The sequence below is a fragment of the Cyphellophora europaea genome (assembly GCF_000365145.1).
Source record: "Cyphellophora europaea CBS 101466 unplaced genomic scaffold supercont1.1, whole genome shotgun sequence".
NCBI classification, from domain to species: Eukaryota; Fungi; Ascomycota; class Eurotiomycetes; order Chaetothyriales; family Cyphellophoraceae; genus Cyphellophora; species Cyphellophora europaea.
In genome coordinates, this window is record NW_008481797.1 from 1,139,941 (window position 1) to 1,155,045 (window position 15,105).

Genomic DNA, 15,105 nt, shown 5'->3' on the forward strand with positions numbered 1-15,105 from the left:
CCAATTTTTGCCTCTACATGTTCATCATGGGCCAGAGTCTATCAGTAGCTGGCTTCTAGCTTTGATATCATGCGTCACATAGCACTTGGCGTAGGTGGAACGCCACCCAAGACTTGCCCAGGTTCTGCATTCATCCCACATGGGTCCATGGAGGGGTGCCTCAGACTGTCGAGATGCTTGGTATGGTCGAATCTCCACCAAAGATGCCTCTACATCCAAGCACGGAATCCTTAACGTTGTAGTTCGCGCTTGGCGCGCCGTTCGTTGAGACAGTCAAACCGCCTACGCAGCTCGGCTCGCGTATGATGGAACCTTTTCTGGAGCGTGCCTAGACATCTTCGCCATGAGCATGAGGTCAATGTTTATCTAGGCCGCCCGGTGCTCAGAGCATGGGATATTTATCTATCCAAGGCGGGGCACCAAGAAACTCTGCTTTTTCCCTTTCTTCAGCTGCCAAAGTGGTTGTCGCCTTCGTCCTCTACTTGATTGATGATAGGTGCTCTACTCTCCTATTGATGTCTGCATTGATCGCATCAGTCATCACCCGATTACCTCCTTAACCTGAGCCAGCATTGCCGCAGGAACTGAAAACCGACAGCCTGACCAGACGACAAATCGATTGTGAGCTCGAGAGAGCTACCCACCAGCAAGATGGGTAAAGACCAAAAAGCCATGCAGGCGAAGCTCGACAGCCACAAGTCGGGTCAGTCTAACGAACCTATCTCGGCTCCAGCGCATTGTCTGTCATTCGAGGAGGTGGTCAAGGAGTTGGAAAGCTCCGCCATCGACGGCCTCACGCCCGACGCTGCAAAGAAACGCCTCGAGCAGTATGGCAAGAACGAGCTTGACCAGGGCAGTGGTGTCAACCCCGTCAAAATTCTGATACGACAGATCGCCAATGCCATGATGTTGGTGAGTTTCTCCCCGCACCAGCCGTATATGCATAGAAAATCTGACCAATGTTAGGTGCTCTTCTTGGCCATGGGTGTGTCCTTTGGCATCCAGTCATACATTGAGGGCGGTGTCGTGGCCGGCATCATTATCCTGAACATCATCATTGGATTCATGCAAGAATACTCGGCCGAAAAGACCATGGATTCGCTACGGTCCCTGTCTTCACCAACCTCGAGCGTTATCAGAAACGGTAACGGTATGGTTGTACCTACGATTGAAGTGGTCCCAGGCGACATGGTGGAGCTGAAAACTGGAGGTAAGCCGCGCCCCCAAAAGACGTTGCTTTAGGTGGGAAGTTTCCGTGCTAACCGCCCCTGTACAGACACTGTCCCGGCTGACATTCGGTATGCACTCATACGTCACTTTGTTTTCCCCCAACGCGTTTCCGCTAACCGAAGTCTAGGTTGCTCGAAGTCTCGAATTTTGAGACTGACGAGGCTTTGCTCACCGGAGAATCCCTTCCCGTCACCAAAGAAGCTGAGGCTACTTTCCCCGAGGACACAGGCCCTGGAGACCGACTCAATGTGGCGTATTCGTCGTCCACCGTCACCAAGGGCCGTGCCCGCGGTGTTGTCTTTGCTACGGGTATGATGCATCACCCCCGGATGCGGGCCCCCAAAATGCTAATTGCTGTCTAGGCATGTTCACTGAGATCGGCACCATCGCTGCAGCACTCCGCGGCCAGAATCAACGTATCCGACAGCCCAAGGTTTCTAAGGACGGCAAGGTCAAGATTCACCGCAAGGCTCAGGCGTACGGGTTGACTCTTGGTGATTTCATTGGTGCCTTCCTCGGCGTCAATGTCGGCACTCCTTTGCAGCGCAAGCTGTCCCAGCTGGCCATCGCCCTCTTCGGAATTGCTGTTGTCTTTGCCATTATCTGCTTGGCCGCCAATGACTTCCAGAACAACCGCGAGGTTATCATCTACGCTGTGGCTACCGGCCTGTCCATGATTCCCGCCTCCCTGATCGTCGTCCTGACTATCACCATGGCGGCTGGTACCAAGCGCATGGTGGAGCGAAACGTTATTGTCCGCAAACTCAACGCTCTCGAGGCACTGGGTGCTGTCACCGATATCTGCTCCGATAAGACTGGTACTCTGACCCAAGGCCGCATGGTTGTCCGCAAGGCTTGGATTCCTTCCAAGGGCACTTACTCTGTCGGTGAAAGCAGTGAGCCATTCAACCCCAACTCCGGTGATCTCTTTCACACCAAGACGAACCCGTACGATGATGATGATGACAACAGCGAGTACAATGTTCCCCCCGAGGAGGATGATCGGAGAACCTACCAACAATTGCTCGAAAACAACGTGCCGCTGGAAGAATTCCTCAAGGTAGCATCTCTTGCTAATCTTGCCACCGTCTACAAGTCGACCGACCACGAAGGCTGGACTGCTCGCGGCGATCCTACAGAAATTGCCATTCAGGTCTTTGCATCACGATTCGACTGGAACCGCAAGGGCAAGGTCGAGGGCGAGAACCCTCCCTGGAAACTGGTCACCGAATACCCTTTCTCGTCTGATGTCAAGAAGATGTCCGTCATTTTCGAAGACACTCAGTCCAAGAAGAGGTTCGGCTTCACCAAGGGCGCCGTTGAGCGTGTACTGGATTCCTGCATCAAGGTTGATCTTGCCGGCGACGGCGAGGTCGTCGATCTGACTGCCGACTTCAAGGAGCAAGTTCTCTCTAACATGGAAGCCCTTGCTAGTCAAGGTCTCCGTGTGCTTGCGCTCGCTTCTAAGCCCTGGGATGGCGAGTCGGACACTTCTGACGAGACTCGCGCCAAGATTGAGTGTGATCTGACTCTTCGTGGGTTGGTTGGTCTGTACGATCCTCCTCGGCCTGAATCCAAGGACGCTGTCAAGCGCTGCCACCGTGCAGGTGTCGGCGTGCACATGCTGACTGGTGATCATCCCGGTACCGCCCTTGCCATTGCCAAGCAGATCGGCATTGTCCCCGAGAAGCTCGGCAATGTTTCTGAGGATGTTAATGCTGCTATGGTTACTACTGCTGCCCAGTTCGACAAGCTCTCTGATGACCAGATCGATGCTATGCCGGTACTCCCGTTGGTTATTGCCCGGTGCGCGCCCCAGACCAAGGTGCGCATGATTGAAGCCCTTCATCGTCGCGACCTTTTCTGCGGCATGACTGGTGACGGTGTCAACGATTCACCTTCGCTGAAACGCGCCGATGTCGGTATTGCCATGGGACAAGGTGGCTCTGATGTCGCTAAAGATGCTTCGGATATCATTCTCACTGACGACAACTTCGCCTCGATCCTTAATGCGGTTGAAGAAGGTCGCCGTATCTTCGACAACATCCAGAAGTTCGTGCTTCATTTGCTCGCTCAGAACATCGCGCAGGCTGCAACCCTCCTTATTGGTCTTGCCTTCAAGGATGCGACTAACATCTCCGTCTTCCCCCTCGCGCCTGTCCAGATTATGTGGGTTATCATGGTTACCTCCGGTCTCCCAGATATGGGTCTCGGTCTCGAACGCGCAGCTCCGGATATCCTGAATCGTCCCCCGCAGAACCTGAAGCGCGGTATCTTCACCAACGAACTACTGATTGATATTCTCGTCTACGGCGCATGGATGGCGTGCCTTTGCCTCGCCTCCTTCACGCTTGTCATGTGGGGCTTTGGTGACGGAAACCTGGGCGCCGGGTCCTGCAACGAGACTTACAGCCAAGAATGCGACACAGTATTCCGCGCCCGCGCCACCACTTTCGTGTCCATGACCTGGTTCTCGCTGTTCTTGGCATGGGAGCTGATCAACTTCCGCCGATCGTTCTTCCGCATGCAGCCCAAGAGCAAGCTCATTTTTACCCAGTGGATGCTCGATGTATGGCGCAACAAGTTTCTGTTCTGGTCGGTCATGTTTGGTTTCGTCTCCATCTTTGCGCTGCTGTACATCCCTGTTATCAACCACGATGTCTTCAAGCACACGGGTATCAGTTGGGAGTGGGGCATCATTATTTGTGAAGCGGTCTTGTTCTTCGGTGGTATCGAAGCGTGGAAGTGGGCCAAGCGTGTCTATATCCGACGCCGGGCCAAGAAGGCTGGCGGTGGCCAGGCCCGACGTCTGTCGAGCGTGGTCTTTGATGCGTACTCGGGCATTCGTCCCGGCGAAGGACCGAACGACGATGAGGATGACGAGAGTGAGAAGACGGCAACGGACGGCAATAATGCCAACGGCGAGAGGCATGCCATGTCTGGAAGGGATGTGGAGAAGGCTTGATTCGCAGCGTCCTGGTACATTCCATGTGATCAGAAGTGCTTTGGTATCAAGCAAGCGTTTTTGAGCAAGTCGATGGCTGACGATAGCGTTGTGTGGGAAGGCTTCGTCAGATAATGGGAGAATAGAAGAACATGATGTGAGTGCCGCACATGTAACTGAGAGAGGTCATATTCCTGCCCGCAACGGGAGTTTTTGGCCAGCTTGAGGGAAGAAAAAGCAAGCGAGCTGGCTTCTCTGGCGCAATACGGCGCTGGAACATGAACATACTTTCACGTTGAGCTGTTCATCGTGAAGGAAGGTAGAGATGCAAGAAGAGACTATCAAATCATCAACAGCTTTGAGCGACCCGAGTTCCAGTCTCTTGATGAATCGTGTGAAAATAGCTGTGGCTAGGAACCTGGGAGAAAACACGCCAAGACTGTCCCAACCGAAAGTGTCACCCTCCCATTGTTGGCAAGAGTCAAACTTGACAACATCGACGACGACGGTAACGTCTACCAACCCGGGATATCTCGACTTTCAGTTATGGTGCATCGAACGCGCCTGCCATGCGTAAACAACGCGTGATATCACGTCTCGGCCACGGTTGTACGTTGTCTTGGTCTTCTCACCCATACCACTCGTAACGGAGATCAAATCCTCATCACTCGCATACACGCTATGGCTGAGAACTATTTTCGATGTCTTCTTCCCGCAGCAAACACGCGCTGGGTCAGGCCTGTGCTGGCTATCTGCCACGAGCAATGCAGAAAACAACCCAGGATCTCCCTGTCAATGTCGAGATAGAATGGCGTGCCAGCACGGCCTCGAATATCGTGCCAATGATGCCCTCGTCGACGACGGCCAGTGCGGTGTGGTCAGATCCTCTTCTGCGAATGCTACATTCTGCGCACGAGACACCCTCATTGAGCGGACAGCTCAGTAACGACCCTGCCATCCAGCACCCAAAACTCTCATAAGCGCGGGCCGGTGAGTTCTTTTCGTCCCCATCTACCTCGTTTCGCTACACTCGTTTTGGTTTCAAGGTTCTGCAGCGTCCCTTCGTTTAAATCTGCATTTTGTACGTACAACATTCATTCTCTTGCGTGCCCACCATGTGGCCCAAGAACACACTCCTTTTGCCTCTGCTTGCTCTTTGCTTGGGTCTTGGGGATGCCCAGGGTCCCCAAACTGTCACCGTCGACAGCGCCGGCCAAACGTGCCCGCCTGCCCTAATCACTTCCACCATCATCTATGATATCACCTATAGCCAGTTCTTTCAGTCCGCCGGTCAGATCATCACTATCAACGGTGGCACAGTTACCATCAATAATGCACCCACGACTATCATCACGAACTTCCAATCGACGACTACGGTCGTGAGTACTATTGGAGTGACTGTTACGGTGACAACTGATAGCAATGGAAATACTGCTGATCCTGGCCAAGGGAGCGGGAGCAATACTGTTCCGACTGGCACAGGCCCATCTGGGTCTGGCAGTCAGCCGCCCGCAACAGACACAGGCTCGGGCGGTAGTCAGCCACCTCCAACCGGCACAGATACAGGCTCAGCCAGTGGTCAGCCAACCTTGACAGGAACAGGCTCGGGCGGTGGTCAGCAGCCATCCCCGACGGGCACAGGTTCAGGCAGTGGCCAACCTCCCGTGACTGGCACTGGAGGCGCCCCCGACTCGGGTGCTAGCCAGCCGCCTGTTACAGGATCCGGAGACCAGCCCGGTTCAACGCCCAATATCATCTACCCTGTTCAGCCACCACCAACTACCAGTCCGGCGCCGCCCCCACCCATTGTCTACGTGACCACCAATGAGGCCGGCGAGACCATCACCGTCACCACCGAACAGCCATTGATCACTCTGGGCGCAGGTTTCCCAAGTGGCGTCGTCTCCGATCTTCCACCAGATGACCCAATCCTGCTGGCTTTTCAGTTTCCTGAGGTGCCTGACGCGAAGGCCAAACGGCAAGCTCCTGAACCTGGCGATGACTTGGCTGGTCCTCCGGCTGCGGGATTTGCTCAGGATGCTGGGGGTCAAGCCGGGAACAATTGTGCTGTGGCAAAGCGGTTCTATCTCGAAAATGGTAAATTGCTAGTGCAGAACAGCTCGTTCCCGGTCGGTCGTAATGCTAGCCAGGACTGGTCTTTCCTTGGCGCTGCTGAGTCTCCCACCGAAGTCCAGAATGATATCGTGTTCGACGACGGCAGGTTCAGGTGGAATACCCCGGACCGTGGGCTCGCCACGTTCTACCAATGCGGAGACAAGAGGATGTATGCTGGCTGGCCAGGTCCTAATCGACCTGATTGCTCTGTGGTCGAGATCGGCGGTGTCAAAGCTCGCTTTTGTCCCGTTGACCTTACCCTGAGAGCTGCGGCGGACCCTCCGGATGACTCTGCCTCTTCTACGACGGCGAGTAACACGGACAGCCAACCTTCCCCGAATGGAGTTTCAGCAACTCCCTCCACTCCAGGCTCCTCCCAAGGACCACCACCTCAAACCACGAACCCGGCTCAGCCTTCTACTGGTGTATCGGCCCCCCAGAGCCAGAGCCAGAGCCAGAGCCAGTCGGCCAACACCCCCTCCGCCAGTGCGACCGTCAGCCAGCCGCCTCCACAAGGTTCGAGCAGCTCGCCTCGAGCTTCCAGTAATTCCGTAAGCGTGGTGCCCACACAGGGTCCCACGGGTGGCACTTCCGGTGCCGTTCAGCCTACACTGGGACCTTCGAGTACCCCTGGGCAGCCTTCATCAGCCCCCCCTACGCTACCGCCGTCAGCACCGGCTCCATCAAGCAGCTCTACCCGAGTTGGCTCTGCGAGCAGTGTTGTCACGTCGGGTGCCGCTGTTACTTCGGCCAGCGCGCCAGCCAGCGCGTCTACAGGCGTTGTGACACAGACAACGACGCCAGGGGCACAGCCTTCTGCCTCGTCCTCATCATCAGGGTCGAACGCAGCCACTGTTCCCGGAAGCAGTCTTACAGCGTCCAGCGCTGCGTCTAGCGCCAGCAGCGTCAACATCAGCGCGGGACGATCGAGTTCCGTTACCGCGTCGTCTGCGACTTTCTCCGCTGCGCAGACTATCGTGACTTCTGCCGCCACAGGTGTCACGACAAGCTCTGTGTCGTTTGCAAATGCGTCAGTATCTGTCAGCACCGCATCCACGAGTCCGAACCCAGCCGCTGTTATGTCGAGCTCGTCTTCCGCTTCGGTCCCGGCGCCCTCTGAATCGTCTACCAGCCGCGGCACCTTCACCGGCACCAGGTCACGATCCAGCTCTTCTACTGGTGAGAATGCATTTCTAGACTTAGCGTTTGATGTTCTGACGTGTCGATAGATACAGGTAGTTCCACTTTTGTTTCTGCCCCAGCCCTTTCCCCCTCGTCGTCTCTTGTCCCGCCCGGCCTCTCGACCTCGACCTCCGCAGGCAGCATTGTCGTTAATCCTGGCCTGGGAACTGTGTCTACCTCATCGGTGAACGTACCTTCGACGTCGGCGACAGTGTCGTCTCGGACTTCGGCATCGTCCCGGGGACCGTCAGGTGGCTCTTCTTCTTCTTCCCCCAACGCCCTGTCTTCGATAGTAACCAGCAGCGGAAGCACCGGTTCCTTGGTATCAACATCGAACGTTGCAAGCTCTGCTGCTGCTGCCACGGCCACCTCGGACTCCACGTCAAACCGCGGGTCTTTCACAGGCACAAGAACACAATCTAGTTCCTCATCAAGTTCTAGTAATGAACTTAGCACGAGCGGATCATCTGCGAACAACCAAGTTCCATCATCTAGTCAAAGTACTGGTACGTCACCTTCCACAATTCCTTCCATATCTTTCGCACCGAGCACGGAATCTTCAGCCTCTACATTGGGGGGACCGGGTTTCACACCTTCCACGACGGATATCACATCTGTTGAGGTAACTGCATCTACTGGTAGCCCCTCGTTCACCAGCACAACCGCCGTGTCAATCGATTCGTCCAGCGATGCATCGAACGAATCGTCAAGTGCATCGTCAAGCGACGCGTTTTCAACCCCAACCGAGACAACAACTGTGTTGATCTTCAGCTCGTTATCTTCAGGGACGGTGTCGCCTCTGGACACCACCCAGATATCCGGCGCATTAACAAGTACTTCCGTTGAAGCTGGTATATCGATGGAAACAAGCTCTTCTTCCGACTACTCGGTAGCTTCTTCCAGCGAGAGCACAACGACATATATTCCCACCACGGAGGAAGGAACGTCTACTTCTCCATCTGTCGACACTACGTCTTCACTTGGAGGAAGTGTTTCTCCACCTGTCGACACTACATCTTCACTTGGAGGAAGTGCTTCTTCGTCGGAAGACACTACCCAAGAATCCAGCGAGACAGGTTCAACGTCTGCTGAGTCCACTGTTACTACAGCTACTGGCTCGTCTGCTGGTCTCGAATCCTCCTCGTCCAGCGAGACAATCTCCCCGTCTGCTGTATCCACCGCATCTTCAGATCCAGGTCCCTCATCTGATTTCACAACCTTTTCAAGTGAAACAGCTTCTGTATCTGTGGTAACATCTATATCTACAGGATCGGTTCCTTCATCTGTTGATGCAAGCTCTGCGTCTAGCGGTACGAGCGCCGCCTCCAGCGGAACAACACCAACATCTAGCGACACTACAAGTTCTGCAATCAACGAGATATCGTTTTCGTCCGACGGTGTAACGCTGGTGTCTAGCGCAACATCCTCCTCTGTCGATGCAGTCTTCTCATCTAGCCAGTCGAGCTCTGCGTCTTCAGAAGCCACCTCTGCGTCCGCTGCCACCAGCTATGCAGAAAGCCGGGCATCTTCGTCTGCAGGAGTATCCTCTAGTGGAACTATCACTTCCAGCGACACCACTGGCATCATGTCGTCCACAACAGGATTCACGAGCGACAGCACCGTCACATCTTCGACGCTTGACGTAAGCTCTAATGCTTCTCTGCCAACCGTGGCAAGCTCTAGCCTATCTTCTACTGCGGATGCGAGCTCGAGTACTTTGGCAACAAGTGACGCAGGCTCCAGCACCGTCACATCTTCGACGCTTGACGTAAGCTCTAATGCTTCTCTGCCAACCGTGGCAAGCTCTAGCCTATCTTCGACGGTCGATGCGAGCTCGAGTAATTTCGCAACAAGTGACTCGAGCTCCAACACACCTGCAATAGGCGCGACCTCTTCTTCCACTTCTACTGGAGGCGCGAGTTCTAGCATATCCTTGACAAATACAGAACCGTCATCCAGTTCAAGTACCGGTACGTTATCCATCATCTCCCTCACATCTTCTGAATCAAGCCCCGGGCCTTCAACCCCCACGCCTGATGAGACGACTTCAACCATCTCCGCCGAAGACGCGTCTACCTCATCATCTATTTCGTCGGATTTTACAAGCGATAGCTCTATCAGCGATTCAGGCTCCACCCAAACTAGCACGAGCTCTGTATCTGTTGTGCTTGAGCCCAGAAGTGCTAGTTCCACGGATGACACAAGCTCAGCCGAATCTTCGATGACAACCTCGTCCGCTATTTCAGCTGAATCTACGAGTGAGAGTTCTGCAAGCGACACAAGTTCCATTGAGATTACCTCGACTTCTTTCTCTACTGCTGCTACGAGTGACAGCACGAGCGAGAACACAAGCTCGGCCACTTTATCAGATGCCACGAGTGAAAGCTCTGCAACCGATACAAGCTCCAGTGAGATTATCTCGACTTCTTTCTTTACTGTCGCCACCTCTACCAGCGACAGCAGGAGTGAGGACACAAGCTCAGCCACTGCATCAGATCCCGTGGGTGAAAGTTCCACCGTTGATCCTAGCTCGAGTGAGCTTGTCTCCAGCACGTTATTTACGGTCTCTACCTCTACAAGCGATGTTACTTCTGAGGAGACGAGCTCAGCCACTACATCAGACGCCACAAGTGAGATTTCTCCAGCTGATTCCAGCTCGACCGAATCCACGGCGAGCTCTTTGGATACTTCCTCCAACGCTACTGGCGATTTCTCGACTGTTGAGACGAGCTCTACTGAGATCAGCACGACCACCAGCACATTTGACACTTCAACCGAGTTGCCGGTGACTTCGTCCGAGTCATCGTTCGAATCACCATCCACCTCCTCGGAGCTCTCATCTGTCTCACTCCCCACCTCAAGTGACGGATTTGCAGTAGACCCGAACTTGATGGAAACCTCTACGACGTCGACGCCGTTGAGCTCACCGTCGCTCATCTCATCTGAGGTGCCATTGACTTCGACCGAGTCATCTTCCGAAGTAGAGTCTGCATCTTCAGAGTCATCGCTTGCATTAAGTGAGACTGCCACAACGAGTGGTGCTACGAGCGATACAAGCTCGACGGAGGTGACGAGTGTGAGTTCTACGGATCAGGAAAGCTCAGCTGAAAGCACGTCGACACTACCGTCTGAAACCGGTGACTCGAGTTCTACGGATATAAGTAGCGAGGCAGTCAGTTCCTCAGAGAGCTTGAGCTCAACTGACACGACGACTACCCTTTTCACGCTCTCCACGATTGCTTCAGGTACGTTTGCCCCGGAAAAGTTCAAGCTATGACCGTGCTAAACGTCGCAGATTCTACCGATGGTACGTCACCGTCCACTACCGTGTTTGCTTCGTCGAGTTCTGCTTCCCTAGACTCGATACTCTCCTCTCCAGCATCAGACTCCATCTCCTCAATGGATGTCAGTGCTTCTGGTCTGGCCTCTGCTGCGACATCCGACGATTTTGAATCAACAACAAGGTCCGAGTTCGCTAGTAGTAGTATGGACGAACCCTCGAGTTCTGTGGAAGAGTCAACACTCTCAAGCAGCACAAGATCTTCGGAACCAGATACTAGTTCATCCGAGAGCACTTACTTCTCCTCCGAAACGATCGATGGGGAGAAGAGCTCGAGCATCATAGAGACGACTGTCACAGAGCCTTTAAGTAGTAGCTCTTTGTCCAGCACTACCCAAGACGAATCCGATTCGACGATCACCTCGATTAGCTTATCACCGTTGAGCACGACCGATGAATCAAGCATCACAGTGACGACGTTTGTAGAGTCTCTCGGCACTATCCCTTCACCAAGCACCACCGAGGACGGACCTAGCCAAAGCTCTACCACAGAGAGCTTGTTGTTGACAAGCACAAGTTTAGATCTGGGCTTTAGCAGCACCACGACGTTGTTGGACTCATCGACTATCACTGCAGGCGATCCATCACCATCACAAAGTGCAACGATGACAGCAAGTTCACTATCGACCTCTGATTCGTCGCCATCAGGTACAGATCCAGCTGCTATAATCGACACCAGCGCAAGCTCGTCGATCGTGACCACCACAGCCTCAATGATAGTCGATCCTGCACTACTGTCAACCACAAGGAGCGAAACAGATTCTGATGGCTCTAGCAACCTTATGGAGACCACTTCGAGCGACACGAGGTTGACGGCTGGCACATCGAGCACGGTTTCCACAGAGGTTGGCTCTTTGACAACAGACGTATCATCGAGCTCGGTTTCACCGGCGTCCGCAACGTTGTCCCCGGATCCAACTAGCACGCCGAGTCTGTCAGAATCAAGCGCAGAGGCCTCAAGTAGCTCTTCGGCTGTGACTTTATCGTCATCCGAATCAAGCTTTTCCGGCGTTGCTACTTCCAGCTCTGCAAGTACTGACACTATGCTCGCGCAAGGATTCATTACTAGCAGCATGACTGCTTCAAGTACTCCGCAACTAGGCTCGATAAGCTCCAGTCCATCTCCACCCGTGGAAACAAGCACAGTGCCGTCGCCTAGTGCAAGCAACACAGAGGCTGTCCCCACGAGCACATCCATATCTTCTAGCTCGTCTACAGCTGCCACATCTTTTGCTGTAGACCCAGCGCTTCTCTCCACAAGGACCAGCAGTGCAACATTGAGCAGCAGTTCAAGCCTAGCATCGCCGGATGAGGCGACTAGCTCGTTGGCTAGCTCTAGTATCTCACCCTCTATGAGCGCTTCGGTGACTTCAAGCTCGATCAGTCCCTCGCTCAGCTCTTCATTGATTCCAAGCTCACCGGTTGCTTCCAGCTCAGATTCACCATCAGTTACGAGCTCATCCACTTCCAGCTCAGCAGCGCAGGCGCTAGCAGCAACGACAACATCATCAGCTTCGTTGAGCACATTTACCACTCTGTTGACCAGCCCTAGCACATCTTCCTCCAGGCTTGCAGCGCCATCTTCTCCGACTTCATCCATCGGTATGTTCCTCCAGCAATGTTGCAGCGTCCTCAGCATGCGGGGGAGTCGCGTCACTCTTCCTCTCGCAACGAGACTCCGCGTTCTGCAGGACGAACGACCGTGCGATGAGACCGACCCAGATTGGGCCGTGCAGACGAAGACTTGCACCTGGTGGGAAGATGCTGCCTGCGCTTACGACACGTTCATCGGACCTTCAACGACCTGCAGATGTGCCATACGAACCCAGGAATATACCTACGCTGGACCAATGCCATCTCCTGACCGCAGGACCCTGACCCAGGCCAATCGACGGCGAGGATGGCCCAATCTGTTGCGTCTTATTGCACATCGCTCGTTCTTTGCATCTTCGCGTAACATTGGCTGACTTGAGAACTCTAGTGTCTTCATCCTCAACTTCCTCTCCAACTCCTGCACAAGTTGCAGATTCGTCATCCGCAACTGAGTCATCCTCATCGTTCTCGTCATCCTCGTCGTCCCCATTCCCAGTCCCACCCGAGCCGCCTTTCACTACTCGACCTACACCTGATCCCTTGGCAAGGACAAGTGCAACTACATTGGCCGCTACAGCGACCACATCTGCCAATACGGTGCTGTGCAATGGTAACAATATTCGTATCACCAATACAAACACCTTCGCAACATCCACCAATGGTGCTGGCACAACACTCGGTATTGCTTCTCAGCCCTCGCCTGTAAATGCTGGAGCCTACCACGGCAGGAAGGTCGCATTCGACAACGCTTTAGGCAGGCCTTATGCAATTCTCTGCAACGAACGTGCGGTGAACCCTGATGTGTAAGACTTTGCTCCTCCAGTAGTAATTTCATCTCGCTGACCGTCCAATAGTGGCAAGATCGACTTCGGCAATGCACTCACCTTTGAAGCTTGCATTGCACGCTGCAACATCCACGTTTTGACTGCAGGGAATACTTGTGAGGGTGTGTGGTGGCAGCAACAAAACTCTGTCTTCCAGACTGGCAACTGTCTTGGAGTTACTGCACTCAACATCGACGCCAAGTAAGTGCTTCTGAGTACTCACTGCCCGCAAGAAAACTGATCAGATCTTCCAGTCCTCCAAATATCGAAGGTGCAGCTCCAGCGATTGGCTACCCGGTCGGCCAGGTCCGCGTAGCCCGGCTGTTGACTTCGTCCAAGCCTCGGGTGACGGAAACCATCTTCTTCATGGCAAGCGACAGGAACCAAGCACTTAATCTCTGCACAGCTGGCAACTACGATGGCAGCTTTGTGAACACTCAACAGAGAAATGGTCCATTCAGAAGTGGTTCCGTCGGGACCTACCTCATCGGCTGCAGGGGCGTTACGTACGCGCCACAGAGCGGCCAGAATGCCGTGCCGATCCTAGGCAGCAATCAGATAGCCTACGACTGGACACGCAGGGTTGGTGATGGAACACAAGCCCCGCAGAATGCCGACGACTGTGCACGCCTGTGTGGGTGGATGTATCTCGAGAATCAGCTGGGGAGCCCGCAGAACACCAGCTATGCATGCCAGTCGTGGGAGTGGACTACCAGCAACACTTGCAATTTGTACAGGGACCGTAACTACGATGGCACCGCGAAACAACTTATTCAAACCACGGGCAAGACTGCTGTTGTTGCAGCAGGCGGCTGGGCCAGCGGTGCGCAACAGGTCAACTACGTCACGTCCTGGAAGCGAAGCATCAACCCTGGCCAGGCAGTCGGTCGGTATGTGCGCGATGTACAGGTCGAGGACGAATGGGAAGATTGGATGAAGGCGGACCTAGTCCTTGGTATGGAGGCAGTGTGGTAAAGAGGAGCAGAAAGGGGATCTTCTCTGGCGGGAACGTTGGCTCAACGACAGAGACGTTTTCTTTCTGAGCTCGCCATCACGCCGTCCACCGGCACGCAGTTTTTATGGTTCTTTCTACACATACATGTGTCTCGTCTTCCCTTTATTGTGGAGGACGTGAGGCTTTTTTGAGGAGGGGGGGGGGGGGTCGCTCCATTGGGTGGTGGGACTTTTGCGAGCATGGCCGGGATTGTGCTACAGTAGACTCATCTAGCTTTTGTCCTTTCTAGGTCGTCGTGGAGCACGTGGGGAGAGGAAGAGAGTAATACGTATTCTTTTTGCTGCAGAACCTATGCAAAATATCTGCGATTCGCTAGGTTTTCTCATCACGTTGAGGGTAGAGCGGAACTCAGAAAAGACAGGTGTAAGATGCCCTTGCCTCCTTTTGGCCCTGCGGGAGGTGGGGGGAAGGGAGAAGAGACGAGAGGCGCACATGAGCACAGAGGGGAGAAACGCGGTTGGTCAAAAAGCGGAAGCTTGGACATTTGGACGTTTGGATGTTGGATGCTGGATGCTGGATGCTGGATGTTAATTTCGCCTCGTAGAACTCTTCGTTATCTCATTAGGTCATTTACCTTGGTGAAAAAGGTACTTACATAGTGTGCAAGCTGCAAAATTCGCAAAGCAAAAGGATGGGCCCACGATAAGCCTCGCTGTCCCGTCCCATCCCATCCCATCCCACTCCATAATCATAATCATAATCATGGTCATATATGTGTCCCTCATGGTTTGCCAGGTGTGCCAGGCTCGTTGGCAACGCGCGAAATGCCACCTGCCAGGTAGATTTTTCCTTGGGGAAGGTGAGCAAGCAGGAGTCTGAGCGGCGTGCCCCCTTCCCTTCTGCCTCATCCTCTTCCTCTTCC

At 54.1% G+C, this 15,105-nt stretch overlaps 5 protein-coding genes across 5 annotated transcripts; 3 read left to right on the forward strand and 2 right to left on the reverse strand.

Moving 5' to 3' along the window:
* Nucleotides 1–651: 651 nt before the first annotated feature.
* Nucleotides 652–4,195, forward strand: HMPREF1541_00404 (potassium/sodium efflux P-type ATPase, fungal-type; the record flags this gene model as incomplete). The annotated part of the gene is made up of 5 exons (XM_008712710.1): nucleotides 652–912; nucleotides 967–1,210; nucleotides 1,277–1,298; nucleotides 1,358–1,539; nucleotides 1,593–4,195. The coding sequence occupies 5 exons, from the start codon at nucleotides 652–654 to the stop codon at nucleotides 4,193–4,195; spliced, it is 3,312 nt and encodes a 1,103-aa protein (XP_008710932.1).
* Nucleotides 4,196–5,289: 1,094 nt separating this feature from the next.
* Nucleotides 5,290–7,518, forward strand: HMPREF1541_00405 (uncharacterized protein; the record flags this gene model as incomplete). Its single annotated transcript, XM_008712711.1, has 1 exon — nucleotides 5,290–7,518. One exon carries the CDS (start codon nucleotides 5,290–5,292, stop codon nucleotides 7,516–7,518), a length of 2,229 nt encoding a protein of 742 aa, XP_008710933.1.
* Nucleotides 7,519–8,353: 835 nt separating this feature from the next.
* On the reverse strand, nucleotides 8,354–10,408 carry HMPREF1541_00406 (uncharacterized protein; the record flags this gene model as incomplete). Its single annotated transcript, XM_008712712.1, has 2 exons — nucleotides 8,354–8,977; nucleotides 9,035–10,408. The coding sequence occupies 2 exons, from the start codon at nucleotides 10,406–10,408 to the stop codon at nucleotides 8,354–8,356; spliced, it is 1,998 nt and encodes a 665-aa protein (XP_008710934.1).
* Nucleotides 10,409–11,046: 638 nt separating this feature from the next.
* HMPREF1541_00407 (uncharacterized protein) lies at nucleotides 11,047–12,411 on the reverse strand (the record flags this gene model as incomplete). Its single annotated transcript, XM_008712713.1, has 1 exon — nucleotides 11,047–12,411. One exon carries the CDS (start codon nucleotides 12,409–12,411, stop codon nucleotides 11,047–11,049), a length of 1,365 nt encoding a protein of 454 aa, XP_008710935.1.
* Nucleotides 12,412–13,594: 1,183 nt separating this feature from the next.
* On the forward strand, nucleotides 13,595–14,203 carry HMPREF1541_00408 (uncharacterized protein; the record flags this gene model as incomplete). Its single annotated transcript, XM_008712714.1, has 1 exon — nucleotides 13,595–14,203. The coding sequence occupies one exon, from the start codon at nucleotides 13,595–13,597 to the stop codon at nucleotides 14,201–14,203; it is 609 nt and encodes a 202-aa protein (XP_008710936.1).
* Between the last annotated feature and the right edge of the window lie 902 nt (nucleotides 14,204–15,105).